This window comes from Antechinus flavipes, chromosome 3 (genome assembly GCF_016432865.1).
Source record: "Antechinus flavipes isolate AdamAnt ecotype Samford, QLD, Australia chromosome 3, AdamAnt_v2, whole genome shotgun sequence".
In the NCBI taxonomy this organism is placed as follows: Eukaryota; Metazoa; Chordata; class Mammalia; order Dasyuromorphia; family Dasyuridae; genus Antechinus; species Antechinus flavipes.
In genome coordinates, this window is record NC_067400.1 from 575,351,177 (window position 1) to 575,378,336 (window position 27,160).

General features: G+C 43.3%; 1 protein-coding gene across 2 annotated transcripts in view; it reads right to left on the reverse strand.

Annotated features, from left to right (window-relative positions):
- The window catches only part of GMEB1 (glucocorticoid modulatory element binding protein 1), a 38,223-nt gene that overhangs the window by 5,800 nt on the left and 5,263 nt on the right, over positions 1–27,160 (reverse strand). Inside the window, exons 2-9 of one of the 2 annotated variants that reach the window (XM_051988029.1) lie at positions 21,147–21,304; positions 5,983–6,095; positions 5,432–5,556; positions 4,649–4,752; positions 2,410–2,567; positions 1,804–1,935; positions 1,013–1,150; positions 511–633 (exon numbers count right to left, since the gene is read on the reverse strand). In XM_051988029.1, coding sequence (XP_051843989.1) covers positions 511–633; positions 1,013–1,150; positions 1,804–1,935; positions 2,410–2,567; positions 4,649–4,752; positions 5,432–5,556; positions 5,983–6,095; positions 21,147–21,274 — 1,021 coding nt within the window. In that variant the 5' untranslated portion in view covers positions 21,275–21,304. The remainder of the gene's footprint in view (positions 1–510; positions 634–1,012; positions 1,151–1,803; positions 1,936–2,409; positions 2,568–4,648; positions 4,753–5,431; positions 5,557–5,982; positions 6,096–21,146; positions 21,305–27,160) is intronic. The other variant, XM_051988030.1, reaches the window with a different exon arrangement.

Here is a 27,160-nt window from a genome sequence, read left to right on the forward strand (position 1 = left end):
CTCTGTCCTTTCTCCCTGTCGCAGATCCAGAACACCCCACTCCACCCACAGCACTGTGGTGCTTTCGCCTGCCCACCTTTAATAGGGGGAACCTATTTGCTTCTGAAGCAGCTCATTCCACTTTGCAAGGATATCACAATTTCTAAATCAATCTTCATTATCACTTTTGGACAGCTCTCATTGTTATACAGTTTTTTCCCTTATACAAAATCTTGCTAGTCAGTTTTTGAAAGCTAAAAGGGAACTTGCATCCATCTCTGGTATTTATTTTTAATAAATTTGGTAGAATTGAAATACATTGCACTTTTGGAAAAGAAATAAAATAGAAATATTTATATGGTGATGGCTTGGTCTGCCACTCTTTAATGCCACACTTTCTGATATGACTTTGGGTAAAAAGGTCTCCCCTTTCCTCCTGGGCCAATGACAAGATGTTGGGCTGGTCCCTGTGAGGACTGAAGGGGCAAGGAAGTCTAAAATCTATCAGAGGAAAGAAAGGTACACTGTCACCTGTCAGAGTGTAGAGAAAGTGTTCTTCTCCTTGCTCTGTCTGGCTCCTCCTGTTGTCCAAAACCCTTTTGACTGTGTCCATAAGGCCAAAGGTGTGGGCTACATTGTTGAGGACAGCGGCATCTGGAAGAAGAGCCCACAGGGGTGAAGGCAGGAGGTGGGTGCTTCCCTCTCTACCCTCAGGGGCTCCCCGCCACCTCCAGGCCAGCCTCCCCCTTGCTGCCCCAACCTCCCTGTTCCGTGCTTCAGATCATCTGCTACCCCTGCCTTCCAAAATCTGCAAAAATCCCTCTTCCCAAGAGTGTGACTCCATAGGACCTCTCTGATCTTAGTTTCCTCATTTGTAAATAAAGGTAAAATAACACCTGCCTCAGAGGACTCCAGAGGAGCTCCAAGGGGTAATGGGTGTGCAGTGGGTGTTGTGAAAAGGTGAGCTATTCTTAGGCTCATTGTTAATTTTATAATAAATCTGTTAATTGCCCGGGTCACATTTTTGGCTCACCTGTAATCTGAAAGGGGGTCTGAAGGAGCCTTTGCTGAACACCCCTGAGCAGCTCCTCAATCTCCTTCTGAATGTTGCAGACCACCTCCTCCATGAGCCCCACATCAGCTATGCCCTTCCAGAACATCAGGGTGTCCTCTGGCACAAGGAGGAAGAGGGAATTTGGAGAATGGACAGCATGGCTAGTGCTCTGTATGATGGCTGGGGCCAGGGAACTGCCTCCTCAGAGCAGCTGCGGGGGTCATAGCAGGGCCCATCATACTGGGGGGTGGGGGTGGGGGGCCCAACCCCATTCCCACAGTATTTTATGCGCTGCCTCTGAAAATGATATCCAGACTGTCCAGAAAGGCACCTGTTTGTACCCCCCCCTCGATGATCCTTCTGGAGTTCAGGGGAGGGCTGGCTTTTGAAATGTGCATGGGGGAATGATGGAGAGAAAGAGACCCAGAGAGAGGGAGGAGAGGGAAGAAAGGCAAGAGAGGGCAGAGGGAGATGGAGAAGGGAGAGAAAGAGAGACAGACATACAGACAGAAATAGAGAGGGAGAAGGACAGACAGACAGACAGACACACACACACACACACACACACACAGACAAAGAGAGAGACAGAGATGGAGAGCATAAAAAGAAGGTAAGAAGTTGAGAAGAGAGGGAAAGAGAGAGGTAGGGGAGAGAAAAGAGACTTGAGACTGTAACTCTCAGTAATCATGACAAGCATCACAAATGGGCCAGGGGTCCAAGAGGAGGGGATGATGGGCAGACTCAGCTGCCCAAGGCCTCCTCACAGGTACCTGAAATCTCCTCGGGGTCCTTCTTCAGCCCTTCCTCCGTGGCCATGGTGACGGCTGCGGTGAGAGCCGAGTTCCACTCCAGCCCTGCCTCGTCCATGTTCTCCTCCGAAATGGCGATCTGTGTGACTCCGCCTGCCCAAGGGTCATCAGAGGAAGAGCTCAGGGGGTCTGTGGTACAGGGGGCACCGAGTTCTCGCTGCCAGCCACCATGAGGGTCACAGGAAAGCTGTGGCAAGAGCTGGGTTTCTAGAGTCCAGCCTGGGCAGCCTGTATTCACTCCCTAGTCTGACACCAAGAAAACCAACAAACACCTGACAGTCAAGTCTCAAATGAGATCCAGTAAAGGGACAGACAGATCCATAACTACTGAGGGGGTAGACTTACAAAAGGGGTACAAAAGCCCCAGAGGGCCAAAGGAGGCCCTCATCAGGATGAGAAGGGGCCTGTTTCCCAGAGGTCTCCTTCCTGCCCCTGCTGAGGGCACTTATAGCTGGGGACCCATTAAAAGGATGGCACTGGAGCAAGTGAATGAGGGAAGGGGGAGGAGCAAGAAGAGAGGACTACAAAAAGACAAAGGATGTGTTCAGGTGGTGTCCTACCCCCTACCATCGGCCGAAGCGGGCGTCTGCACCACGCCTGTCTGCTGCCCCGGCACGGGCGCGCGGGCACTGCTGATCAGGAGGTCAAATTTGGTGCTTCTGCAGGTATTGGAGCAAACCTTGTCATGTTGGTAAAAGTCTATCTGCCCAGAGTCCATCATTTTCCTGAATGGAGGGAAAATACACAAAAACCTCAGAGACGTCTGGATTCTCCATGCAGGGCTCCCTCCCCAGCTAAAACAAAGCTGTCAAGCACCATCCAAAATTCCTCAGCTTACAGAAAATCTTCATGAGCTTATTACTATTCATACCCCCCCACACACACACAGCCCCTCTTTCTCGGAGCAGTAATAGACTACCCTGGTCCGCTGCCCCCCAGGCCTGTGGAAACAAAACCCAGAAAGAATGGAAGTAGGAGTCGTGCAAACAGGCCATGTCCCGAGTTAAAGACCCCACGGGGAGGTCAGAGCAGCGAGGCGGCAACTGGGATGTGGTTTCTGGGCCTGGAGAGGGCCAACAAATCCCTTTCAAGCAGCCCAAGCCTCAGCAGCGGCGTTCCCTCCCTCCTCACTGACAAAAACAGGTATTGTGCGACTCCGAATAGAGAAAACCTGGGTCCTGCTGGACTGTCCCCGAGAGAGCACTTGCCTGGAGCTGGGCCCACAAGACACTGCCGTCTCCAGGGCCAGGGCCTGGATGGGGCCTGGAGACACTTTCATCACAGTGGGCCTTCCTGTCACAATGGCACCGGCTGCCCTGCTGGGATTTGGCCCTCCCTCCGTTCTCTAGGCTCAGGGCTCGGCTTTATCAGACCTCAAGAAGGGGCTCTCTGACGGCCACCCCGATCCCTTTTGGGCCTGGGACCATGGGGGCACATGCTTAGCTTCCCTGGTGAGACAAACGAGCCAAAGTCCCAAGGCATCGAGGTGGCGGGGGAGCGAGCCCTGCACACAGTCAGGAGAACCCAAGTGCGAATTCTGCTCCCAGACAGTCAGAGTAGTTCAGGAAGCTGAGCAAGGCCCATGGCCTCTGGTGCCTCGGCTTTCTCACCCCTAAAAAGAGGGAGGTGGACTTGATGGCCTCTAAGGCCCTTTCTCATCTCAAACCGCAATGCCAGCACAAGGCTTAGGAAAGAATTCCTAAAATGTGGAGGTAACCAAAAGCAGAAAGGGGTTCTCTCCTCTCATGGAGGTCTCCACGTAGAGGGGGGAGGGTCTTCCTGGGGCTATGTGCAGCCAGCTCCCTTTCAGGTCTGAGATTCTATGGTTCTGAAGAGCAAAGAGCTAAGGCGGGAAGCACAGCCCTTGCCCACATCACAACTACCCAAGGAGATGGGATTCTCAAAGATCATCTGGGTGAGTGCTTAAAGCACACATGTTAACTTTAGTGTAATTTCATCTAAGAAAATAAAGGCAAGAAAACATGGGCAAGGAGACGTTACTGGACCTGCAGTGAGCAGGCCAACCAAGGCTCTGAAATTTGCTGATATTTAATCATCGTGGGCAAGTGACCTCCCCTCACTAGGCTGGAGTCCCCATCTGTAATTGTGAAGGAACAGGACTGTGTGTGTGTGTGTGTGTGTGTGTGTGTGTGTGTGTGTGTGTTCCCATTTAACTACACCCCACAATTTGGAATATTCTTATAAATGCAGGTTACATTTCATATCACATGTAAAACCCAATATAAAATGACTTATGGGTCTCTTCCAGGAGAATGATTAACTAAGACTCAAGTGAATGAGTGAGTGTGTGTGTGTGTGTGTGTGTGTGTGTGTGTGTGTGTGTGTACGTGCTCAGAGCAACAATACCCAAGTTTACATAGAAGCTCTTTAAGCCACTGCCCTTCACCCAGAACTCTCCATCACCATCAAGCCAGCCCAAAAGGAAATGAAAGCCAGCTCCTTCAATTGAAGGGAGAGGACTGGAGCTTTTTGCCCACACTAGTCCCATTTCTCTCCTACTCCTGGCCCAGCTGAGCAGGACAATGCTGCCAGTCACTGAATGCCCCCCTCCCCTAGCATCTCTGCCCTGTGATCTGTCTTTATGGAAATCTCCAGCACTGGTCTGGAACGGCTCCCCTCCCGGAAGTGGTCAGGGTCTTCAGGTGCTGTCCAGATAAATGGATCAGCTATGCCAGCCAAACCAGCAAGGCAAAGATGTATGACACTTTATATGGGAGGGGAAAACAACCCTGTGGATTTGTTGGCCAAGGCCTGTCCAGGGCGGACAGCTGCCAGGAGAGCTTACCTCAGCATGATCCCACCCAGACGAATGGCTCTCTTCCAGTCCTTCAGGGTGGACTTGCCAGCCAGATGAACAAAATGTTTGGGGCTGATCAACTGATCATTAAACTGAAGCCAAAAAGCAAAGTTAAACAACAGGCGTCAACTCAGCCAGGAAGAAGGCAAAGAAAAAGACACCAGAGTCCAGAGACAGGGGCCTCGCTGCTGGGGTGGCCCCGTGGAGATCCGCAGATCCCCTCCTGGCCCATGCCCCGCCTGCCTCATCCTAACTCCTGCCCTCACAGCTCTGAGCCCACACTCCCTGCGCCAAAGAAAATGCCCCCCAGATCAGTGCCCAGGTCACCAAGGGTAGGAGAAGGAGGCAAATAGAGAGGGCATTCTGCTGACCTGGGCCATCCCCTCATGCTGCCTGACGCAGCATTCAGAATGTGGGTGAAATCCTCCTGGGCAGTGGTCCTGCACTGGGGGGAGGGAGGGGACTGTCCTGGCGGAACCCCCCCAGCCCCTCAACTGCTCAGTCCCTCCTGATTATAAGAGGCGCCACGGGTGGCGATTACTCTCTGAGAGAGCAGCTGTGGCTTATAAGACTGGCACATGAAGAGCAGTCGTGCCGTACACTCATGGGCTGCTGAAGGCTGCTCTCTGACTTGTTGCTGTGACCTCAAATACAAAGAAATACCTAGTAGTCAGAGGGACAAAGATGGCAGGGTAGGATTGGAGGCACCAACGAGCCCCCTGCATGCAAGAAGCCCTTGTGAGGAAGGCACAGAAAGGGAGGGAAAGTTACCTTGACACACTTTACATTAATTCCCGGACATACAAACTTCTTCCAGAGGAGGATGGCTTTGCTTTCCCCACAGGTGATAGGATAAGCAATTTCCATGTCTTCGTTGGCTTCGATGGCGCTAGCATCTGCAAACAGAAACACCTCAGTTACTCCAGACATTCGGAGAGCCGGAATCCAAACCCACATTTGGCCAGGCCTTTTGTGAGACTAAGGAAATCCTAGCTGCTGTGAAGTTTATTAATCAAAAGCAGCAAATATATGCTTTGCTCAGCTACAATCTAAACCAAAAACATCCTCTGCCAAAACATCTGTGAGTCTGGAGTCCTATGTGGGACTCCATCTCCCCCCGCTGGGTGGTATACTTGGCCAGAAGCAGGAGGTGGGTGCAAGCAATGATCACTCAACATGCTCGTGCCAAAGGACAACGCCATTCTAGATGGGGCACTGTCAGACTTCTAGCAACACAGTCAGATCACAAGGGAAAGGAGACTAGAGAGAATTCAGTACGGTGTACCGAAGTCAGTAAGCACCACCTGAGCAGACAGACTTACCAATCCCTTCTTCAATTTTGTGTATTGTGTGGGTTTCTACGGCTACAACCGCTGCATTGTTCTCCGACCCCGCTTCATAAATCCTGTTGTAAAAGTGTCCATCGATAAACAAACTATATAAATCACGAAAAAATTAAGATTCATAGCATCGAGTAAAGAAATGTCCATACTCTTAATCTGTCCCTTAGGGCTCAATACAGAAAAGGAGCCTACCTCACTACAAAATCCTTAGTGCTTCACATTATTCCAAGTAAACCAAGTGCCCAGGGCTGATGCATGCTAAATATTACCAAAGAAATGGAAAAAGTCCAGTTCTCTTACCTAAAGGAGGTGAGCACATGGCTTTCGGTAAGGGGTTGCACTTAACCTCCACTTTCCCCTAATACATTGAGGAGTGTGGGATAGGTGCCATTCTTTCAAACCTGAGAATGCTTGAGAATGAATACCTTTATATAAGAAGGACCTAACAAGGCAATGAGTAACATTACCTCCGAGATTCAAGCTAAAAAGAATAAAAAAAATTTTTTAAGTTCATTTTTCTACATCGCCTCACCTTTGGTAGGGCCTATTTGAATCTCACAAGACTCCAGAGTGCTGGAGGATAATATTTCCTTCTTTTTGGATGAGGGGCTAAATGGCCTGGCCCAAGGTCATAGCAGTGTCAGAAGCAGGATCTGAGTCCAGGGCTTCCTGACTCCAAGCCTGGCCATCTACCTGCTTCTCCCAGAAATTTGCTACAGCCCCTAGATATCTTAGGGGTCTTCCTAGTCAAAGCAGTGATCTGATCAGATCAAGGAATCTCAGAGAATTTAGCAGAAAATGCAACTGATTTTAAACTCCTAATTGTTATAGTGAATCAAATCACCATAAAACATGTCAACCTACTGGAAATTATACCTTCAAACAACACAAAAGGATGGCAACTACTAGCCTCAGAATCAGAAAGACCTGGATGCGAGCCCTGACAGACACATCTTGGCTGCATCACCACGGGCAAATCATTGAACCTCAGAGTCCTCTCTAAGTTTGGAGTCTGCAGATGAGCCATGATCTACACTGGCAGAAGGTGTTCACCATACTATTCTTTCCATGCTAGTTATTCTCAGACCTCCTTACCCACTCCTGACCTCTCTCTTGATCTCCAGGCTCATATGTCCAACCACTATTTGGCACTTCAAACTGGATATCCCAAACGTATCCCTAGCCACCCTCCTCCCTAAATCAATGATATCACTGAACTGGGCCGAATCCTTCTATCAGTTAACAAGCACATATTAAATGCCTGCTGTGTGCCACAAACTGTGAGCTAAGTGCTACGGATGCCCAAAAGAGCAAAAACAGTCCTTGCTCTCAGGGAAATCTACTGGGGGAGATGTAAATACAAAGTTCAGCCAAGACCCGTGCAGGACAAATGGGATAATTACAGAAGAGGGTGCCAGCCTACGGGAGGACTGAGGAATGTGTGGTTTTAGCTGGGACTTAAGGGAAGCCAGGAAAAGTGCCTGGAGAATCTGGAAGGGGAAACAGCAAGGAGCTGGATTCCATAGCACAGGGTGGAGGTCAAGAGCAATGAATTGGGCCTGTCCATGCAGGCTCTGACCCAGAGCAGAGGATTTCATATTTGACCCACAGATAACAAGGAGTTTAATGAACAGGGAGATGATACAGACTTTGAGATTAATTTGATGGCTGAGAAGAGATCTGAATATAATGAAGGGACCAACCAGCAGGCCATTGCAATCCTGCAGCCATGGGGTGCCAGAGAGCTGTACGAGAGCGGTGGCAATGTCAGAGAGGAGGGCACACAGTGGATCAATGAGAGATATTACTAAGGCAGAAAACACAGGATTTGGCAAGTGATTGGATCTGGATCATGGTGAGAGTGAAGAGCCTGGGTCTGGAAGGATGACGGTGCCCTTAACAGTGAAAGGAAAATCAGGAAGCAGGGAAGCCTTGGGGAGTATGGGGGGGAGACAATGAAATCAGTTTTGGATATGTTGAGTTTAAGATATGTACAGGATATCCAGTTTAAGAATATCAAATAAGTAGGAGGAGATTAGAGATCAGGCCAGGAGCTAGGCCTGGATAGGCAGATTTGAGAATTATCAGCATAGAGATAACTGAATCTATGGGAAGTGATGAAATCATCAAGAAAAATAGTCCACAGAGAAAAAAGGCAGCTTGGGATAGACAGAGCCCACAGTTGGTAGGCATGTCCTGGATGAGGATTAAGCAACTGAGACTGAGGAGGGGTCAGCATGGAGAACCAGCACAAAGTAATGTCAGAAAATCCAGCTAGAAGAAATTTTTTTTTTAATTGAAGCTGTTTATTTTCAGAACACATGCATAGATAGTTTTCAATATTCACCTTTGCAAAACCTTGTGTTCCAAATTTTTTCCCTTCCTTAAAAGGCAAGTAATTCAGTATATATGTTAAACATGTACAATTCAAGAAGAGATTCTTAAGGAGAAGAGGGTGATTAACAGTGTCAGGGCTACAGAGATGAGACGTGAAGGAGGATGAGGGCCAAGGAAAGGCCATTCAATTTTGGTAATTATGAGATTACCAGTAACTTTGGAGAGAGCAGTTTCAGCTGAATGAGGAGGTCAGAAGCCACACTGCAGATGATTCAGAAAAGTGAGACGAAAGCTGCTGAGGATGAAGACATCAAGTGAGTTTTTTAAGGGGGAGGAAGGGACGTGGGCATGTTTGTAAGCAGTAAGGAAGCAGCCAAGTAGCCGGGGGAGATTAAAGTTTGCCTTGGTAAGGACTTCCCCCTCATATAAGACATAAATGAAGGAGATTGTTTTTTTTTTCTTTTATTTTATAATAACTTTTTATTGACAGAATCCATGACAGGGTAATTTTTTTTACAACATTATCCCTTGCACTCGCTTCTGTTCCGATTTTTCCCCTCCCTCCCTCCCCCCTCTCCCCTAGATGGCAAGCAGTCTTATATATGTTAAATAAGTTGCAATATATCCTAGATACAATATATGTTTGCAGAACCGAACAGTTCTCTTGTTACATAGGGAGAATTGGATTCAGAAGATAAAAATAATCCGGGAAGAAAAACAAAAATGCAAATAGTTCACATTCGTTTCCCAGTGTTCTTTCTTTGGATGTAGCTGCTTCTGTCCATCATTGATCAATTGAAACTGAGTTAGATCTCTTTGTCAAAGAAATCCACTTTCATCAGAATACATCCTCATATAATATCGTTGTTGAAGTGTATAATGATCTCCTGGTTCTGCTCATTTCACTTAGCATCAGTTCATGTAAGTCTCTCCAAGCCTCTCTGTATTTATGAAAGAGGAGATTGTTGCAGAAAACACCCAAGTGAAATGAGATGAGGAGGGTACAAGGACTTTTTGGTGAATGTCCTCAATTTTTCAGTGAAATATGCAACAGGGTTCTCAGCTGGGATAATGGGGGCCGAGGAAGCCACAGGAAGTTAAGGAAGATGAAAAAGTATGGCCAGGTTATTGTGCTAAGTGGAAAAGTGATTCAATTGGAGAGTATAAAAAGACTGCATTGCCATGGTGAGGGTCCAGTGAAGACTTTCTCACAAACATGTAGTGGGCCTGGTCAGCATGGTTTCAAGATTTCCTCCAACTATGTCAATCAGTATTTAATAGGAGTGAAGGCAGTGAAAGGTGGAAATAAATCAAAGCAAGACAACATTGGTGATCGAGTAAGGATAAAGGGGCTCAGGAAAAGAAGACAAGATGGAGTTCAGCTGATTCACTGAGGGGCCAAAATAGGGCCAGGAGAAAAAGCTAGCTAGTGCTTTAATAGTGATTGGTCATTAACACTGATCAGAGTTCTTAGGTCTTTTAAATCTGTCCTCCTGGTTCTGTTCAATTCCCTTTGCATCAATTGGTATAAATTTTCCCAAGTTTCTCCCTTTATCATTTTTTATAGCACAATAATATTCCATTGCATTTATGTAACATATTCTATTAGCCATTTTCCAAATGATAGATACAACATCATTTTTGATTTTTTATCACAATTTTGTACATATTTAATCTATCTGATCCCCTCTCCTTCCTACTTTCCTTTCCCTCCCCTCCAATTTCTTTGAATGAAACGTATCTGACTCTATGTGTATTTGTGTATATGTATGTATTTCTCCTTCCTTTGACCAAGTCAGTTGACAGTGAGGTTCAAGTGTTACAAATTCCTCTTACCTTTTCCTTGTCGGTACAGATTTCTATTGGCATACCCTAATTATATGAGATAATTTTCCCTAATTTTCCTTTCCCTTTCCTTCCCCAAGTTCTTAGTGTATTCCTCTTTCCCTCCCTTTCCATTTTCCCTTTCTTTTGATATTATTAAGACATAATAGTACCCTTCCTAGGCCTTCGGTCTAATTAGACTTTGCTACCCCAATGAGATAAGGTTCAAAAGAGACATATTATCTCTCCCTATTTAGAAGTAAACAGTTTATCTTAGGTTAGTCTTTATCTTTGTTAATTCATGTTTACCTTTTTATGTATCTCTTGGCTTCTATGTTTGCATTTCAAAGCTTCCATGTAGCTTTAGTCTTTTCATCAGGAATGCTTCATTAAAGATCCATTTTCCCCTCTGTAGGAATATACTGTCTTACTGAGTAAATTATTCTTGGCTATAAGACTATGCAAATTTTACTTTCTAGAGTATCATGTTCTAAGTTTTCTGCTTCTTATAATGGTGGCTGCTAAATCATGTGTGATCTTTACTGTGGTTTCTTTAATCATTTCTTTTCCTGCTTGCAGTACTTTTTTCTTTGTTGGATGCTCTGGATTTTGGCTATGATATTCCTGGGAGCTTTCATTTTGGAGAGTCTTACAGAACATGACTGAAGGATTCTATCTTTTTCCACTTTATCTTCTTGTTTTAAAAGATCTGAGCATTTTCTTTTAAGATTTCTTGAAATATGATAGCTAGACTATTTTATTTTATTGGTCATGGTGTTCAGGTAGTCCAATAATTCTTTAATTCTTTTTTTCCTGGATGTTTTCCAAGTTAGTTATTTTTGTTATGAAATAGCCTACATTTTCTTTCATTTTTCTGGGAGTTTGTTGCTTCTGCAAAGTTTTGTGCCTTTTATGTCATGCTATTAATTCCTTCTTCCATAGATCTTTTATCTTTCCCAATTTTTTCCTTCTAGTCTCTCATTTGTTTTATAAAAACATTTCAAACTCTTTTTAAAAACTTCTGCTTTGTCTCTTTTGGGCACTAAAGTTGAACTTGTGCTCCAGCTGTGTTTTCTTTTGAGACTTCATAGATGTTTTGGAGACATTCTCTTTTTCTGGGTTTGTATCTTGAGCATCTCTTGTCACAACAGCTTTTTTTAAATAGTGGAATTCTTTTTTGTTTGTTTGTTTGCTTATTCTTCCCGTCTATTTCCTGACTTTTAAGTTAGGGCTGGGCTCTGTATACTTTTAGAGGGAATGTCTGAATTAGTACTGTTGTTGTTTGAGTGTTGCATTATTCCAGGCTCTCAATGGCAGCTCAGGCAGGAGACATGCAAGCTTTCAGTGCTTCCAAAGCAAGTCTGGTCATTGCCCCCTAGTCTCTCCTCTGCAAGTTCCTGATATAGGTTTGGGTCTGAATAACAGGCCTGTGAGTTTGCTACTTCCAGTAGAATGAGGTGGGTTTAACCATTATCAGTCAACTAGAAAGTTCAGCAGGCTCAAATGCTTTCCTTGGGTTTCAGATCAGTACATAGGCTAGGGCCCAACCCAATGACAGGGACCTTTTCTAAGTCTGCCCTGGATCTGGGTCCCAGAAGAAAGCTATCAAGCTGTGGTAGCTTATTCCCACGTGAAATCACCGTTATCTCAGTTCAGATCTAGGACCTCTTCTTGTGCTGGTGCAGTATCTAGGCACAGGAATGTTTTCCATGTGACCTTTTTGATCAGACCCCATTCTGGTATCCACAGACTTCTCCTTCTGTCTCCCTATGTCCACCTGGGCTGGAAAAAGGACTCACTATGACTTTTTCTTGGACTTTCTGATTAGTATAATATGCTAGATATACGTGGAGGAATTCTATGATAGGGCTCCCTGTACTTCTTATTGCCACTTGGGCATTTTGGCTCTATCTCGATAAATAGATATTCTAAAATGTTTAATTTTTATTGATTTTTTTTTTTGCTTTCACATTACATTTACTTCCAAAGGTATCCTTCCTTCTCTACTTAAGGAGTTATTTCTTTTAATGAAAAATAAAATAGAAAGAAAAGCAGCTTAGCTAAACTAAAATCAAGTTTGACTTGATTTTATATATAAGCATATAGTTCTCTCATCTATATTATGCTACTTTTACAAGAGAGGGTAATAAATTCTTCTGATCTCTACTTGGTCATTATAATTATATAGTTCAATTTCCTCTTTTTTTGTTGTCAAAGATATATTTTTAGAAGTAGTAAAAGGAAATTTCTATATTGAACTAATTCTCTTATATCATCTACAAACTTGATTATGGTAAGTTATGTTTATAATGACTACTCACTCTAAACTCTGAATCTGTTTTCATCTGTAAAATGAGACACTTGGACAATATAATCTCTAAGGATCCTTCTAGCTCTAGTTGTATGTATGTGAAATGCCTTCTGAACCCTCAAAGGAATTCTATTTTCTGTCCTAATTATTAAAAATGGTACTCTATAAGAAATTAACTAATTATATCCCATTTATTAACTGAATAGTTTGTGAAAATTAGCACATGTAACACATTTTATTTACATATCCACAAACAGCAATTTAATGTTTATACTAAGTAGTTTTATTGTACTAGCATAAGAATTAATGCATCTTTTATTTATTTGGATTTTTGCTGAGGCAAATGGGATTAAGGGACTTGCCTACAGTCACACAGCTAGGAAGTGTTAAGTGTCTGAGGCCACATTTGAACTCATATCCTCCTGACTTCAGAGCTGGTGCTAGTCTATCCACTGTGCCACCTAGCTGCCCCCTAATACATCTTTTAAAGATTTTAAATTTACTACTAGGGAAGGACAATGGAGTTTTTAAAAAGAATACCTACTTTTTTTTGGAGTTTTCCCTCAAAAATAAAATTTATAAGATTAGTGCTAAGTACTAGTATTAGAGTCAATATTATAATATCTGGCTTAAAGTTTACATTAGCAAGTGCAACTAAAATATAAAATAGGTCAGTTAGGCACTTTGAAATGAGGAATAAAGTGTGAGGAGTAGGAAAACAGCAGAATAACAAAAACATGCTGAAATCCTCACTGCATACATACAGAGATTTAAAAAAAAAAAAAAGCTGCTTCCCTTCTTTTTCTATTCCTTCCTTAAAGTAAACACTGAATAGTGTAGATTTGGGGAGATTTTTTAATAGCAAAAAGTAGTAGTTGGTAATACCTAGGTTGTTAAAATCAATAGGCAGGTCACAACAGAATTTACCCACCTGAAAATGGGTGCCCTCCTCACCCCAGGGGCAAGCTTCCAAAGGGACTATGGCCTGAGCCCAAAAGGACACTGCTAACCACTGTACCCCAAAGGCTTTCCATTCTCTGGGGCTCAATGCAGGTGCACACACTCTAAGTCCACTCTGGCCAGCGGGGAAGCATGTCAGGTGATGGCAAAATGAAACAAGCAGAGTAACCCCCACCCCCAAGTTGAGCATCACTGGCAAACATGCCAAAGAACTACTTGGGATCCCTCAGCCCACTCAATTCCACACTTCCCAACCCAAGAAAGATTTCCTCAATAGCAAGAGTTTGTTACAATCTGGGGCAGCTGTGCCCTCAGGTTGTAAGAGTAGTTTGTCAAGGGAATACTGCAAATAATCAGTAAATAACCATATCATCCTATTCAATCTCTATCTCTTATTATGCTCAACCAGGAGAAACTATGAATTCATTTTCCTTCTTAAAAAAACTTGTAAGATTTCATTGCTATCTTTTTATATCACCTAGATTTCCCCTTGCATTTCTCTCCTTCCCCTCTTCTAGAGAAACCATTCTTTATAACACATCAAAAAAATCTGATATATATGCAATGTTCCACATTTGTGGAAATTTAAAAAAAAAAATCTTTTTAGGTCTCTTTGGGACCAATGTCCCAAAGTTACTATGGTAAGGAAGTGTTTCTAAAGAGGATGCGTTTGCACTCTCTCACTCACACACACACAAAACACACAAATGTGTCTGTGTCTACATGTCCATGTTTGTTTATTTTGCTGGATTTGCGATGTCACAGCCAGAGGGGGTCAGGAATGGGGGGTCTAGAGTTCCTTTTCTGGCTCATTCCTTGTGGACAGCCATCAGAGCCAGGGTGGGAAGGCCCATATGATTAGACATCCACCCCAACTCCAGGAAAGCTGATCTGAGCCAGAGTTGACATACCACAGGAGTCTCAGAAAGAGCTCTCAGAAAGCCCCCACTTTGAGGGCGTCTCACAAACGGTGGCCATGGGGGAGGATCAGAACCCGGACCTCTGTAAAGTCGGCCGCCAACACAGCATCAGGCCCGAGAGACAGGCAGCACTGAAGCGGGTCGGGGAAAGAAGAGAAGGGGAGAAAGCCATTTGTTAAGGCAGACAGTGCAAGGCCAACAGACTGCACAGAAGAAGCAGAGCTTCTTCTCCTCCTGCTTCTTCTTCTTCTGCTCCTGTCTTCACTCTCTCAAGGAAAGTGATCTCCAAAATGCAGTGGCCATCCCAGACATGTTCACGAGAGGACGGAGAAAACAGCAAGAGAGCATTCACATGCTTTAACGATATTCTGAGTGTTTAGGCGCTAAAAAAAAGTCCAAAAGGATTTGCAAATGTCATCAAGGAACAACTATTCATTATCTTTGAGAAAATGGGTGATCTGTAAAAGTGAGGGAAGATGTATCAGGAGAATGAAGAGAGAAGTAAATGCCCCTCCTCAAAAAGGAGGTCGGGGGGGGGGGGGGAATTATGACATTGATGAGCTTGACATCAAGCCCCAGCAAAATTACAGAAAAGATTATTAACAGATGGTTTGTGAGTTCTCAGGAAGAGGAAGAAATGATATCTGGGAGCTATGAGAAACAAATCATTACCAACTGCTTTTAGTTCTGCACTGATGCTGTTCCTAGATCCAAGAAATGCTACTACTATCACAGAGTCACACAACATCAGAACTGTAAGATCTTAGGGATCAACCTAATCCAAATTCTTTCATTTTACAGATAAAGAAACCAAGGTCTTACTCAAGCTGACACGGCTAATAAATGGGATAGTCCATTGGACTCCAAACCCAGTTGCACCACAGCTACTATATAACATATATGGATTTCAGTAAGACTTCTGATAAAATCTCTAATAAGATTCTCAGGGTGGAGATGGAGGTATGAAGTATGGATCATGAAGTTAAAATAGATCCCAGCTGGTTGGCTCTTTCTAAAAATTGACAATGGACAAATATCAGCATAGTGGGAAGCCACTGTTTTTAGGCCTATTCTACCCAATACTTTATCAATAACCTAGATGAAGATATGCTGTATCAAATCTATTGATGACACAGAACTGGGAAGGAGAGTTAAACTGTTGAAGGACAGACTTGGGATCCACAAAGACCTTGCCAAACCAGGATATTGATCCTAAAATAGAACTGAAAGGGGGTTGGTACAAAAGCTGGAGCACTTGGGCTGGAAAAAATATCAACTTCAAAAGTACAGAACGGGAAAAAAAAATCTGGCTTAAACTCTTGTTCATAGAAAAAACCCTGGAATTTTATTTGACAGTACTCCATGAGTCTGGAGTGTGACCCGGCTATCCCCAAATGCTAACTGCAGCTGTGTTACTAGGGAAGGAACAAGCAGGACCAAGGTGATGGCACTCTGAAGGGTTGTGCTTGGGTCCACAGGACCTCTGTCAAAAGAGAAGGGCCTAGGAGGAGCTGGGACATGTCTACAGCAGAGTGACTTGACTAGGTGGTGAGGGACAATGGAGAAGACAAGAGTTAAGGGAATGTGATTGTTGGCTCAAAAGTATTTCAAAGGATCACAAATTCAGATTTGACAAAGATCTCCGAAGTGATCTGAAACAAATTTTGAGACTCAAAGGACAAATAACCTGAGAAAAGTCACACAAACAATAAGAAGCAGAACTAGGATTCAAACCAGGATCTTCTGGCTTGAAACTCTGCTCTTTCAATTGCACCTGCTCCTCAAGAAGGAAGACAATCTCTTTCCTGTATCAAATGAAGGCAAGAGAAGAATCAGTCTGATTCCATGTAACTCCCAAGGATAAAGCTAGGTAAGGTGACTGGACTTAGCACCTTTCTATGAACAGGCCACCTTGTCAGCCAACCTCAGTGCTGGAAGTATCCACCGGTCAGGGAAGCAGCAGAGATTTCTGTAATAGACAGCAAGTTGGATTAAATGGTACTGAAGGTCCCTTCAAATCCTGGGGCTCTATGACTCATTACACAGAAATTCTACTATATTTCAACACATCCAGGATCCAAGCAGTCATTCCTTGCAAAATCCATACAAACAGTTACGGCCAAAAGAAGAATCACCTCATGGCCATGTCTTAGGTTATTGGGTAAGGTGATTTTCAGACAGTCTGTGACCAGGCCTTACCTATATGGCCAGGCCTGTGAGAATTGGTGATTTAATGACCTAACCTTAAAGAGAACAGGATCACTAAAGAAACCAAGGTAAACAGGAGGAAAGAAACTGATGTCTGGAGAAAGAGCTTTACATCAAATATGTTTTACATCTGATAAAGGTCTGATATCCAAGATATACAGGAAATTAATATAAATACATAAGAACAAGAACTATTCTCAAATAACTAATTGATCAAAGGATCAATTAGTAGCTTCTCAAAAGAAGAAATACAAGCTGTCAACAACTAAATTAAAGAATGTTCTAAATTATTAATAAGAGAAATATAAATTAAAACATCTTGAAGGTTTTAAATCACAGCTTTTTTTTTTTAATTATAGCTTTTTATTTGCAAAATATATGCATGGATAAATTTTCAACCCTGATCCTTGCAAAACCTTCTGTTCCAAATTTGGAAAAAATGATTTTTACAAATAGCAAGTATTACATGAACTGATGATAAGTGAAATGAGCAGAACCAGGAAATCATTGTACACAGCAACAACAAGATTACATGATGATCAATTCTGAAGGTGGCTCTTTTCAACAATAAGATGATTCAGACCAGTTCCAATGATCTTGTAACGAAGAGAGCCATCTAGGACAGCTAGGTGGCGCAGTGGTTAGAGCACCAGCCCTGAAGTCAGGAGGATCTGAGTTCAAATCAGATCTTAGACATTTAATGCCTCTTGGTTGTGTTATCCTGGGCAAATCACTTAACCCCAATTGCCTCAACAACCCACCCTCCCCCCCCCAAAAAAAAAAAAAAAAAAGAGAGAGAGAGAAAGAGAGAGAGAGAGACAGCCATCTACACCCAGAGAGAGGACCTGTGGAAACTGAGTGTGGATTACAACACAAATGCTAACATTTTCACTCTCTGTTGTTGTTTGCTTGCATTTTTTCTTTCTTATTTTTCCCCTTTTTGATTTGATTTTTCTTGTGCAGCAAGATTATTGTATAAATATGTATGCATATGTTGGATTTAACATATATTTTTTTACCATGTTCAACATGGTACCATATAGGGGATGGGGTGGAGGGAAGGAGGGGGAATTAGAACACAAGGTTTTGCAAGGGTTAATGTTGAAAAATTATCCATGCATATGTTTTGAAAATAAAAAGCTTTAATTTAAAAAATTAGCTCTGAGGGGCTGTGAGGAAATAAACATACTAATATATTGTTAATATTGTTAATGAAATTATAAAATACTCACTCCAGAAAACAATTTGGAACAGGCAAGAAAAGTCACTAAACTGTGCATGCCTTTTCACTTAGGCTTGTACTCCGAGTAGATGAATGACAAAAAGAAGAGTTCTACACAAAACTAAATATTCAGAGCAGCATGCTCTATGGTAGTAAAAAATTGATTTAAAAAATCATGGCATAGGAATATGACAAAATTATTATTATAGCACTATAAGAAACAACAAATATGAAGACTTAAGAAAAATATGGCTTGCAAGAACTTTATATGAACTGATATACGGTTAAAAAGAATAAAATAAAAGAGAATCGTATAAATAATTACTTCATTTGTAAATGAAAACAACACTAAAAATGCTGTTCAAATTCAAAGTAATTGCAGAGACCAAACTTGATCTCAGAAATCTCTCTCAGTACCAGCAAGAAGAAATATGGATATTCAACAAGCCATATCCAGTAAGGTTATAGTTGCTAACAATTGGGTTTTGCTCAAAATTTTCTTTGTGACAAAGGAGAAATAATTCCCCAAAAGGATATGAGGAATATTCTATGTATAATTCTGAGTTGGAGGAGAGAAAAAATAAATAAAAGCAATTTATTTGAGTGGGATAGAACCCAAGGTCAGTTCTATTTCACAATAGGGCATTAAGGAATATCCCATTGTGAATCCAATTTTAATTTCATAAATATTCTGCAAAATTCTTATTAAATCAAAAAACATCTATTTAATAATAATAGTGATAGCTAACTTTTTTTAGTGTTTACTATATTGACCATTATGTGAAAGGCACTGTAGGCACTGGAAAAATAGGAGGATGGTGGTGGAATCCTAATGTCCTCAGACCTTCTAAGAATCTTCTGAGATGCTTATAGAATATATTTGCATTATGCACATCACCAGTTCTTCCTTTTGTTTAAAAAAAAAAAAAGTAAAGCTTACTAGCTCTCCATTTTTTAAAAAGCTCCTATCTATATTAAACAATTAGAATCAATCCCTAACTCAATCTCACAAAAACTTAGTATCTGTGTCAAAAAATCCTAAGAGAAGCTGGGTTTTGTTTTTTGTTTCTTGCTAATTTAGCTGTTAACAAGTGTCATTCTGTCTACAGGAACAGTAACTGGTTCTAAATGAACACAGGCAAGCTATTCCCATCCTTCAATGGAAGGGCATATGTCCAAGGAGGCTAAGAGAGGGTCCAGACCAAAAGAGAACCCCCCAGAGGCAACAGAATGAAGCAACGAAGAGGCAGAACCAAAGAGATGAAAGAGTCTATGAAAAAAGAGTCTGTGGCCTGTGCCCCAAAGGGGTCAAGGACAGAAAGGTCCTATATTTAGGTCCATATCTACAAATATAATCATAGCAGCACTTTTGTGAGGCAAGGAAATGGAAGCCACTTCACTAAAGAACGACCCAAAACCCTAGGGATTGTTACTGTTCAGTTGTGACCTATGGGGAGTTTTCTTGGCACAAATCTTGCCATCTTCTTCTCCAGCTCCCTTGGAAGACCCTGAGGCACACAGGGTAAAAGGTCATACAGCTGCTCAGTGTCTGAAGCTGGATTTGATCCTAATTATCTTCTTATGAATTTTTCCTTTCTCCAAACAGATTGTGAGATGCATAGGGGTAGAGACTATGTTGTTTTTGCATTCCCTAGAGCCTCTGTGGTGCTGGCAAACATTTAACAACCAGCTCACTAAGAAAATAACTGGATCTAAGACAAACTTTTAAGTTTAATTTGATTTGAACCCAGATCTTCCTGACGCCAGGCCCTGTGCTTTTCCCACTGAGCCATGCGCTGTCCAGAACTGGCATATGAATGTAACATTTGTGGTGAAGAAATGACCATGTGGTGGCCATCGAATCACGTGACATGAGGCTCGGAAGCGACCCCAAGGGCCATCCCGAAAGCTCCTCTCCCAATGCAGCCAGACATCCAGACCACATGACACCCTCACATCTACCTTCCCACCCAACAGCCTTCAGGGAGGGTAGAAGCCCCATGACTGGAGGCAGCTGCTGATGGCCAAAAGCTTTCCTGAGATGGCTCCTTCCCCATCCAGGATCAAGGGTCTCCTTCCTTGAGGCAGAAAAATGGAAGGACTGCAGGGTGGGATGGGGCACATACTGTTGGCTGATGTCATTCTGACTCCTAGATTGGCTTTGCTCAATTACTATTCTTTGTTGAGAGAAAGGTGCAGGGTGTATGGGACGTGGGATGTTGGGAAATGACTGGAATAAATTACAAAAGACACCAATAAAATCTTTTAAATCACAGTGTCAATGAAGAGTAAAGAACAAAAACAAACAGAAAGTAACCTGAATGAATGTTGTGTTATTATTTTCATGGTCATAAACTGACATTGCCTAAAATGTTGGTTTTTTTAAAAAACAATAATAAATTATCACACCATTGTGTCATCAAGGGAGTGAGGGGGAACCTAAACAGGAAAGATTCAAGTTAGACTCCAGGATGTATGTTCTACCTACAAAGGTTGAAAATTTGAAGAAAATGCCAAAAGAGGCTGAGGAGATTTTAAAGACAAAATTAAATATTCATCCTGGATGATTTGAGTATTTGTAATGATGGGACCCTTATTTTGGGAAGAAATTGTCCCTAAAAATGTCTCCCCTCATTTTTGCATGTTAAATTCCTCCTACTCCTTTCACATCCAATTCAGGTGCTACATCCTCTGTGAAAATTTCCCTGATCTCCTAGGGTCGACTATGTAACAGGGAAACCTAAGAAGCTAACCCTTTACAAATATATTGCCTCATGATGCTAATTATCTTCGTATGAATTCTTCCTTTCTCCAAATAGATTGTGAGATGCACAGAGTGGAGACCATGTTCTTTGTATTCCCTACAGCCTCTGTGATGCTGGCAAATGTTTAACAACCAGCTCACTAAGAAAATAACTGGATCTAAGACAAACTTTTAAGTTTAATCAGCATTACTCACACTTTCTCCATCCCATTCTTAAGTCTCCACAATCAACAAGACATTCAATCAAGTCCTGATTTGTTATGTTTGCCAATTTCTGAGGTGTAAGTGGAAAATGTAACACTCTGTCCTTAGTACAAGTGTTTCAGCACACCACTGTCTATAGCGCCCAGCACAGTACTTTGCACATGGCAAGTACTTATTTGGTTGCCATTTTCATGAGGGTCCAAAGACCCTTTCAACAAGCTGGGGGACATCTTCCTTGAACTTGCCCCTAAATCCCCGGTTATGTGCCTGCCAGCCTGCCCTCAGCACTAATGGGCCCGGCCAGGGCGCCAGAGGAAGGGGCAGGGCTGGCGCGCTGGCCCCAGCTCCCCCTTCTCCACAGCTCCTTTACTATCCAAAGTAGAGCTCACTTACCCTTGCTGCACAGGCTGTAACTGCAAGATCACCTGGGTTTTGGTGTCTTCAGGGTTCTCCCCCTGGTTCCCTTCGGTCGGCACCACAACTACATCCCCCACAGGGACACTCACTTCCGCATTGGCCATCTTTCACATGAAGTCGGGAGGCTGAGAACTCTGAAAGGGATGAAGCTCTATCAGCGACAGGCTCGGGAGGAGTCCTGAGAAGCCAGGGGCCTGGGGCTCCGGCGCAGCTTTGGACTTAGGACTCAGCAGGACGGGGCACAGAGAGACTGGGGGCTGCAGGGCTGACCAGGCCCCACAGCCTTTGGGTTGGGGGGAGTGCAGGCTTGTTCTTGTTATATCTCTGAAGTATTTCTTTGTAGAAAATTACTCGGGGTAGCTAGGGGGCGCAGTGGATAGAGCCCCAGCCCTGAAGTCAGGAGCACCTGAGTTCAAGACCTCAGACACTTAACACTTCCTGGCTGTGTGACCCTGGGCAAGTGACTTAACCCCAATTACCTCATCCAAAAAAAAAAAAAAAAAGAAGAAAATTAGGTGGCCCAAGGGATTAAATGGAACTGGGGTGCTTACACATAATCAATGGAGTCATCTCCCCCTTTCTCTTAAAGGCATCAAAGAACCCTGAGGCAGGTGAAGGGGGGGAGTGAAATGTGACTCCCAGGGCCTTCAGAAGTGAGGGCCCAGAGGGAAGAAACCATTCAGGACAAAAGCAGTACCAAGCAGGGATCCCTGAGGGTCCAAACTATGGAAAAGCTTCTCAGTCAAAATAAAGGCTGTGGGAAGTATGCGCTTTAGGCTCCCGACCAGCAAGCCCTCAGCATGTGTGTGCGTTCTGTAAATATCTGCCATGTAAACCATGTGTACTCCTCCCAAGAGTGTGAGCTCCCAAAGGGAAGAGACCATTTAGTCAGGAAACATTAACGAGCCCGGGGTTAGCTCTCGCTCTCCACAATAGCCACAGAAATGGGATACCCAAAGCCCTGCTTGGGGAGGAAGCAAGTGGATGTTGCCATCTACAATTCAGGAATTTCAGGGAAAGGACCAGAGGCCTCCGAGTGGGTACTCCCTACCAGTCGTGCCCCTGTGAAGGCCAGGGAGACACTTTACAGGGATGCTCTCCTAGGACCTGCACAACAACCCTGGGGGGTGGCTGCTGCAGGCAGCTCTGGCTCACAGGAATTTGCCCAGGCTACAGATGCAGAGGCAGATTTGGGATGAAGTTCTTCCTGACCCTGAGTCCAGCTCTCGTCATAATCCTGCATAATCCTACACTTGGTAGTGGGTTACAGCCAGCTTGGACAGGTTCCAGAGAGCTGGTCGTTAAATTTTCAGTGCGACCATTTATACCTCCAGAATTGGCAAACGATACAAATCAGGGCTTTGAATTATTGTTTTGTTGATTTTCTAAACTTAAACAATAATAGAGAAAAATGTTAGTAATACAGATTAAATTGAAAAGCATATTGAGCATTTGTTTTCAGAGCTCATTTACTAGCACATCACAGCCCACAGTGCTCTTTGTTAGTTTAGGAATAAAGGATCAGAACTACAGAGCTGGAAGGGATCCTCCAGGACAACCAGATGAAAAACAAGGTGCAGAGAAAAAGGGTCACAAGCTGATAGATTTGGGGCTGGAGCAGACCACAGAGGTCAGCCAGTGAGCTCCTTCATTTGACCCAAGAGGAATTAAGAGAGACTCAAAAAATTTGAATAACTTTTAGGCCACAAGTAGCAGAGCCAGAATCTGAACTCTGGGCCTCTCACTTAAAATCAGGGCTCTTTCCACTGTCCTAATCTGCCCCCAGCAAAAAAGAAATTAGGCTTTCTCACACCATGCTCCAGACCCCTTTGATCTCTTTACCCTCCTTTACTTCCTCCCAATATTCAATCTGTTGCTAAGACCTATTAATTTTTGCCTTTGTGACATTTCTGAATATAGCCCCTTTCTCTCCTGACACTGCCACCCCCTGGGTCAGGCTCTCAGCTGCTGGGGGTCTGCCTGCCCTCCAACTCATCCTCCATTAAGCCACCAAAGGCAGGTCTGACCCCGTCAGGCCTCTGTTACAAACTCCCCTTCTTCCTTCGACCCTCCAGACCGTGTGAAAAGCTCCGTTTGAGCTGCCCTTCCCTCCCCTTGTCTGGCCACTGGACCCAGATAGTTCAAATACAAAAGGAGGCAGGTGACTACCCAGTCCGGCTTCCCTGTAGTCCAATTTTCTCCAAAGGCATGGTGTTCCCTTCCTGATATCGGGGTCCTCTTGGAGAATGAATGGCAAGCAGGGTGGGGGGGGAATCCCCATTGCCCAGCTCCCTCCCTCCCTCCTTCTCTCCCTGCCTCTTCTCCATTTAGGATATCATATCCTTACTGAGGGTATTCTGCCCAAAGAAATAAAAATTTTGATTGCTAAAACCTAGCAAGATAGCTTGGGGCTGACAGGCTAGATTTCTTTTTTAAGAACTCTGCCTCAAACCCAAATCACTCTGGTTCTCCAGGCCAACCAGAAGCCCCAGGACATCCTGGCTATGGTCGGGCCCCACAAAGGCTCAGACTGAGGGTAAACAGCAATTGTTTCTGTTTGGACCTGAAATCCGAAGGGTCTTCCCCTCCCAGATTTTTTTTTTAATTTTTTAATAGCTATTTATTTACAAGATATATGGCCTGGGTAATTTTTCAGCACTGACCCTTGCAAAACCTTCTATTCCAACTTTTCCCCTCCTTCCTCCCACTCTCTTTCCTAGATGGCAGATAGACTAATACATGTTAAATATGTTAAAGTATATGTTAAATACAATATAAGTATACATGTCCAAACCGTTATTTTGCTGCACAAGAAAAATTGGATTTAGAAATAAAGTAAAAATAATCTGAGAAGGAAAACAAAAATACAAATGGACAGAAGGAGTGGAAATGCTATGATGTGGTTCATACTCATTTCCCATGGTTTTTTCACTGGGTGTAGCTAGTTCCCTTCGTTACTGAACAATGGAACTGATTTGGTTCACCAGATTTTTTTTTTTTTTAAGAAGGTAAAAAAGGTCATTCTTTGCCTCATTTCTTACCCAGCCTTAATATGGAATGGGTGTGGCCTCAATCAAATTGAGACCTGTTGAAGATCTTAGCTTAAAAAAGGCTGAGGGCTCCCAGGGCATCCAGGACCATCTCCAGTAGTTCTGATCTGTATCTTGCCAATAGTCCCAACTGGTTCTGGAGGGGAAAGTGAGGCAGATGCCCAGCCCCCCTCCCCCACTTTCAAGTCATGGCATCCCCTCCCTGACTCATGGTCCTCTTCCAGAACAAAGGGCAAACTATAATCCTCTCCTGTGCATTTAGCTCCGTGCTGGCACATAGAAGGTGTTTAATAAATGCCTGGGCAGCCAGCTGGTGCTGGGAGTTCAGAGCCAGGCCTGGAGTTAAGAAGACTTATCCGGTCTCAGTTTCCCTCCCTTCCCAAAGACCCTGGCCCCGTCACTTCACCCTGCCTGCCTCAGTTTCCTCATTTGTAAAATGAGCTAGAGAAGGAAATAGCAAGCCTCTACACTATTTGTGCCAAGAAAAGCCCAAATGGCATCACAAAGAGTTGGTCACAACATGACTAAAATGACTGAACAACAAAATAAATAAATGTTTATTGGCTTATTATAGGGGCAAGGAAAATAATAGTGAGGCAAAGCATTGTGCCAGTACTACATTAATAAGATGTCCACTGAGTTGACTTACTCAAAACTAGAGTATCAACACTTTTGATTCACAGTAGGAAGAGATATCCATGTAAAAAATAACTATGTCCCATGTACCACTAAAAGAACTAAGGGAAGAAGGGGAAAAAGTAAGGAAAAAGTAGAGAAAAAGGATGGAGTAGATGAAAGAAAGGAAAATGAGTTAAGAGAAAAGGAATGTAGAATGCTTGTAATCTGGGGCCATCTTTTTTTAAACATCATTTATTAAATGCCTATGCTAAACACATACACTGTGCTAAGCACTTAACAAATACTATCTTATTTTATTTTCACAAAAATCCTTCGGGTAAATGCTATTATTATCCCTCTTTTACTGATGAGGGATTTAATTGACTTCCGGAAGTCAGACAGCCAGCTAGTCTCTGTAGCAAAATCTGAACTCTGGTCTTTCTAAGCTCAGGGTCCTATCCACTGTGCCCTTTTGCTGTCCCTTACCAGGAACCTCTACCTTCCCCCTACATACCCATTTTCTAGTTCCAGGACCATAATCAAATTCGTTCTGCCGTGGCTGCTGGAAGAGCTGTGTGGATCTCCTTTCCCACCGCTCTATCTGTACCTAGATCTCTCCCACCCCCCATACTCCTCTAGGTCTATCACCCTAATATTAAACTCAAATTCCTCAAGGACAGAGATTGTCTTCCATTTTGTATTAGTATTCTCATAGTTTACACAGAGCTAGGCAGATAATAAGGCTTAGTAATGATTTTCCTAGCATTTAAGAGGGAGTGGGAGAATGCCTCCCTAGGATACCATCTAAAATCAGCATTTATAAAGAATCACCTCAGAAAACTGTGAGACCTGAAAACCTGCCCTTGAGGAACCACCAACACTGGACCTCATTAACCTTGGCTCCTGGAACCCCTCCCAAACAGGCCTTAATTTCAAACAAAACACAACACAAAAATACTGACAACTCATTAAGAACTGCCATATTGGGTCTGATTCTATTAAACTGCAAACCATACCAGAGCAGGGATTGTGACTTATTTATGTCTTATCAAAGCTTCGTGGCTCCACTAGCAAGCAGGGAGTAAGCACTTAACAGATGTTTGTCATATTGTTCTGGTGTACTGACTCATGATTCTCCCAATCTGCTATTCCATCTCTGGCTTCAGCAGTCAAAGTTGTTTTGAAGGACCGTGGATGCATTCTCTACACTAAGCACAAAGGTTAGGAAACTTGATGGAAGTCCTTATCTCCTCTACCACCTTCTCTTTTGCTTAGTACCCTTATAATTTATTCAACAAAAGTTCGGTGTGCCTTCTTTGTGCAAAGTAATGTACTAGCCACACCAAGATGGAAAAATGATCAAGGTTTCTCCTCTCAAATTTAATTATGATCTAGAATTGGGTAGTAAAAGTGATATAAAGTATAAAAGAGAGCCTAAAGCACTCCAAGGAAATGAGAGCCAGGCAAGATCATTTTCAGCTGGGGAATAGCCACCATCCTGGCCCCTATAGCCAATTGGCTGGGTTCTGATCCAAGACTCCTGACTGGTCTCCCTATCTCAAAACTTCTGCCTCTCCAGCTAACATGAGCTTAGGGAGGAGAATGGGTCAGAAGAAAACGGAGGAATCCTCAGAATAGAAGGGATAGACAGGAGCCAGGGCAGAGAATGCATTCTTTCAAGAAGAGCTGGAAGAGAAAGTGGAGGACAGGGAAACACCCAGCTCAGAGATGGGAATAGAAAGAGGATCAACCTGGAACTTAGGAGTGGTTAGACAGGTTTAAGAAGACAACAACAAGGAGGCAGTACCTTGAAAACCTAAGGAGGATCTGGGCAAGGTGGGCAATAATGAATGGAAACGGAGCTTCATGGATGTCTTGGGAAAGAATAATTTTAGTGGTGAGGGTGGAAGCTAGATTTCAGGAGAATGAAGTTCAAGGGGTTATGAGGAAGTGAAAGCAAGGAGTGTAGGCTATTTTTTTTAGATATCTAGCAGCAAAGGGGAAGAGAGAGGAAGACAGCTCATCAGAAGTGGCTTCTATCTCTCTTCAGTAAAGTCACATGAGACCTCTTGCTGAGAAAGAATTTAGATGGGAGTTGGAGGGAAGAGAAAAGAAGTTTGGATTTATCACTGTGGAGAGCAATCAAAGGCTGGCCCACAAATTATATAAACCCTTCTGAAACCTATTTACATTTCTTGAATGGTCACCATGAAACACTGAAAGATTAAAAATAAAAACCAAACATGTAACAAATATCTGCCTGCTTTTCTGATGCATTTGATTATATCAACAGAAATATTAACCAAAAGGGTAGGAGCTGCT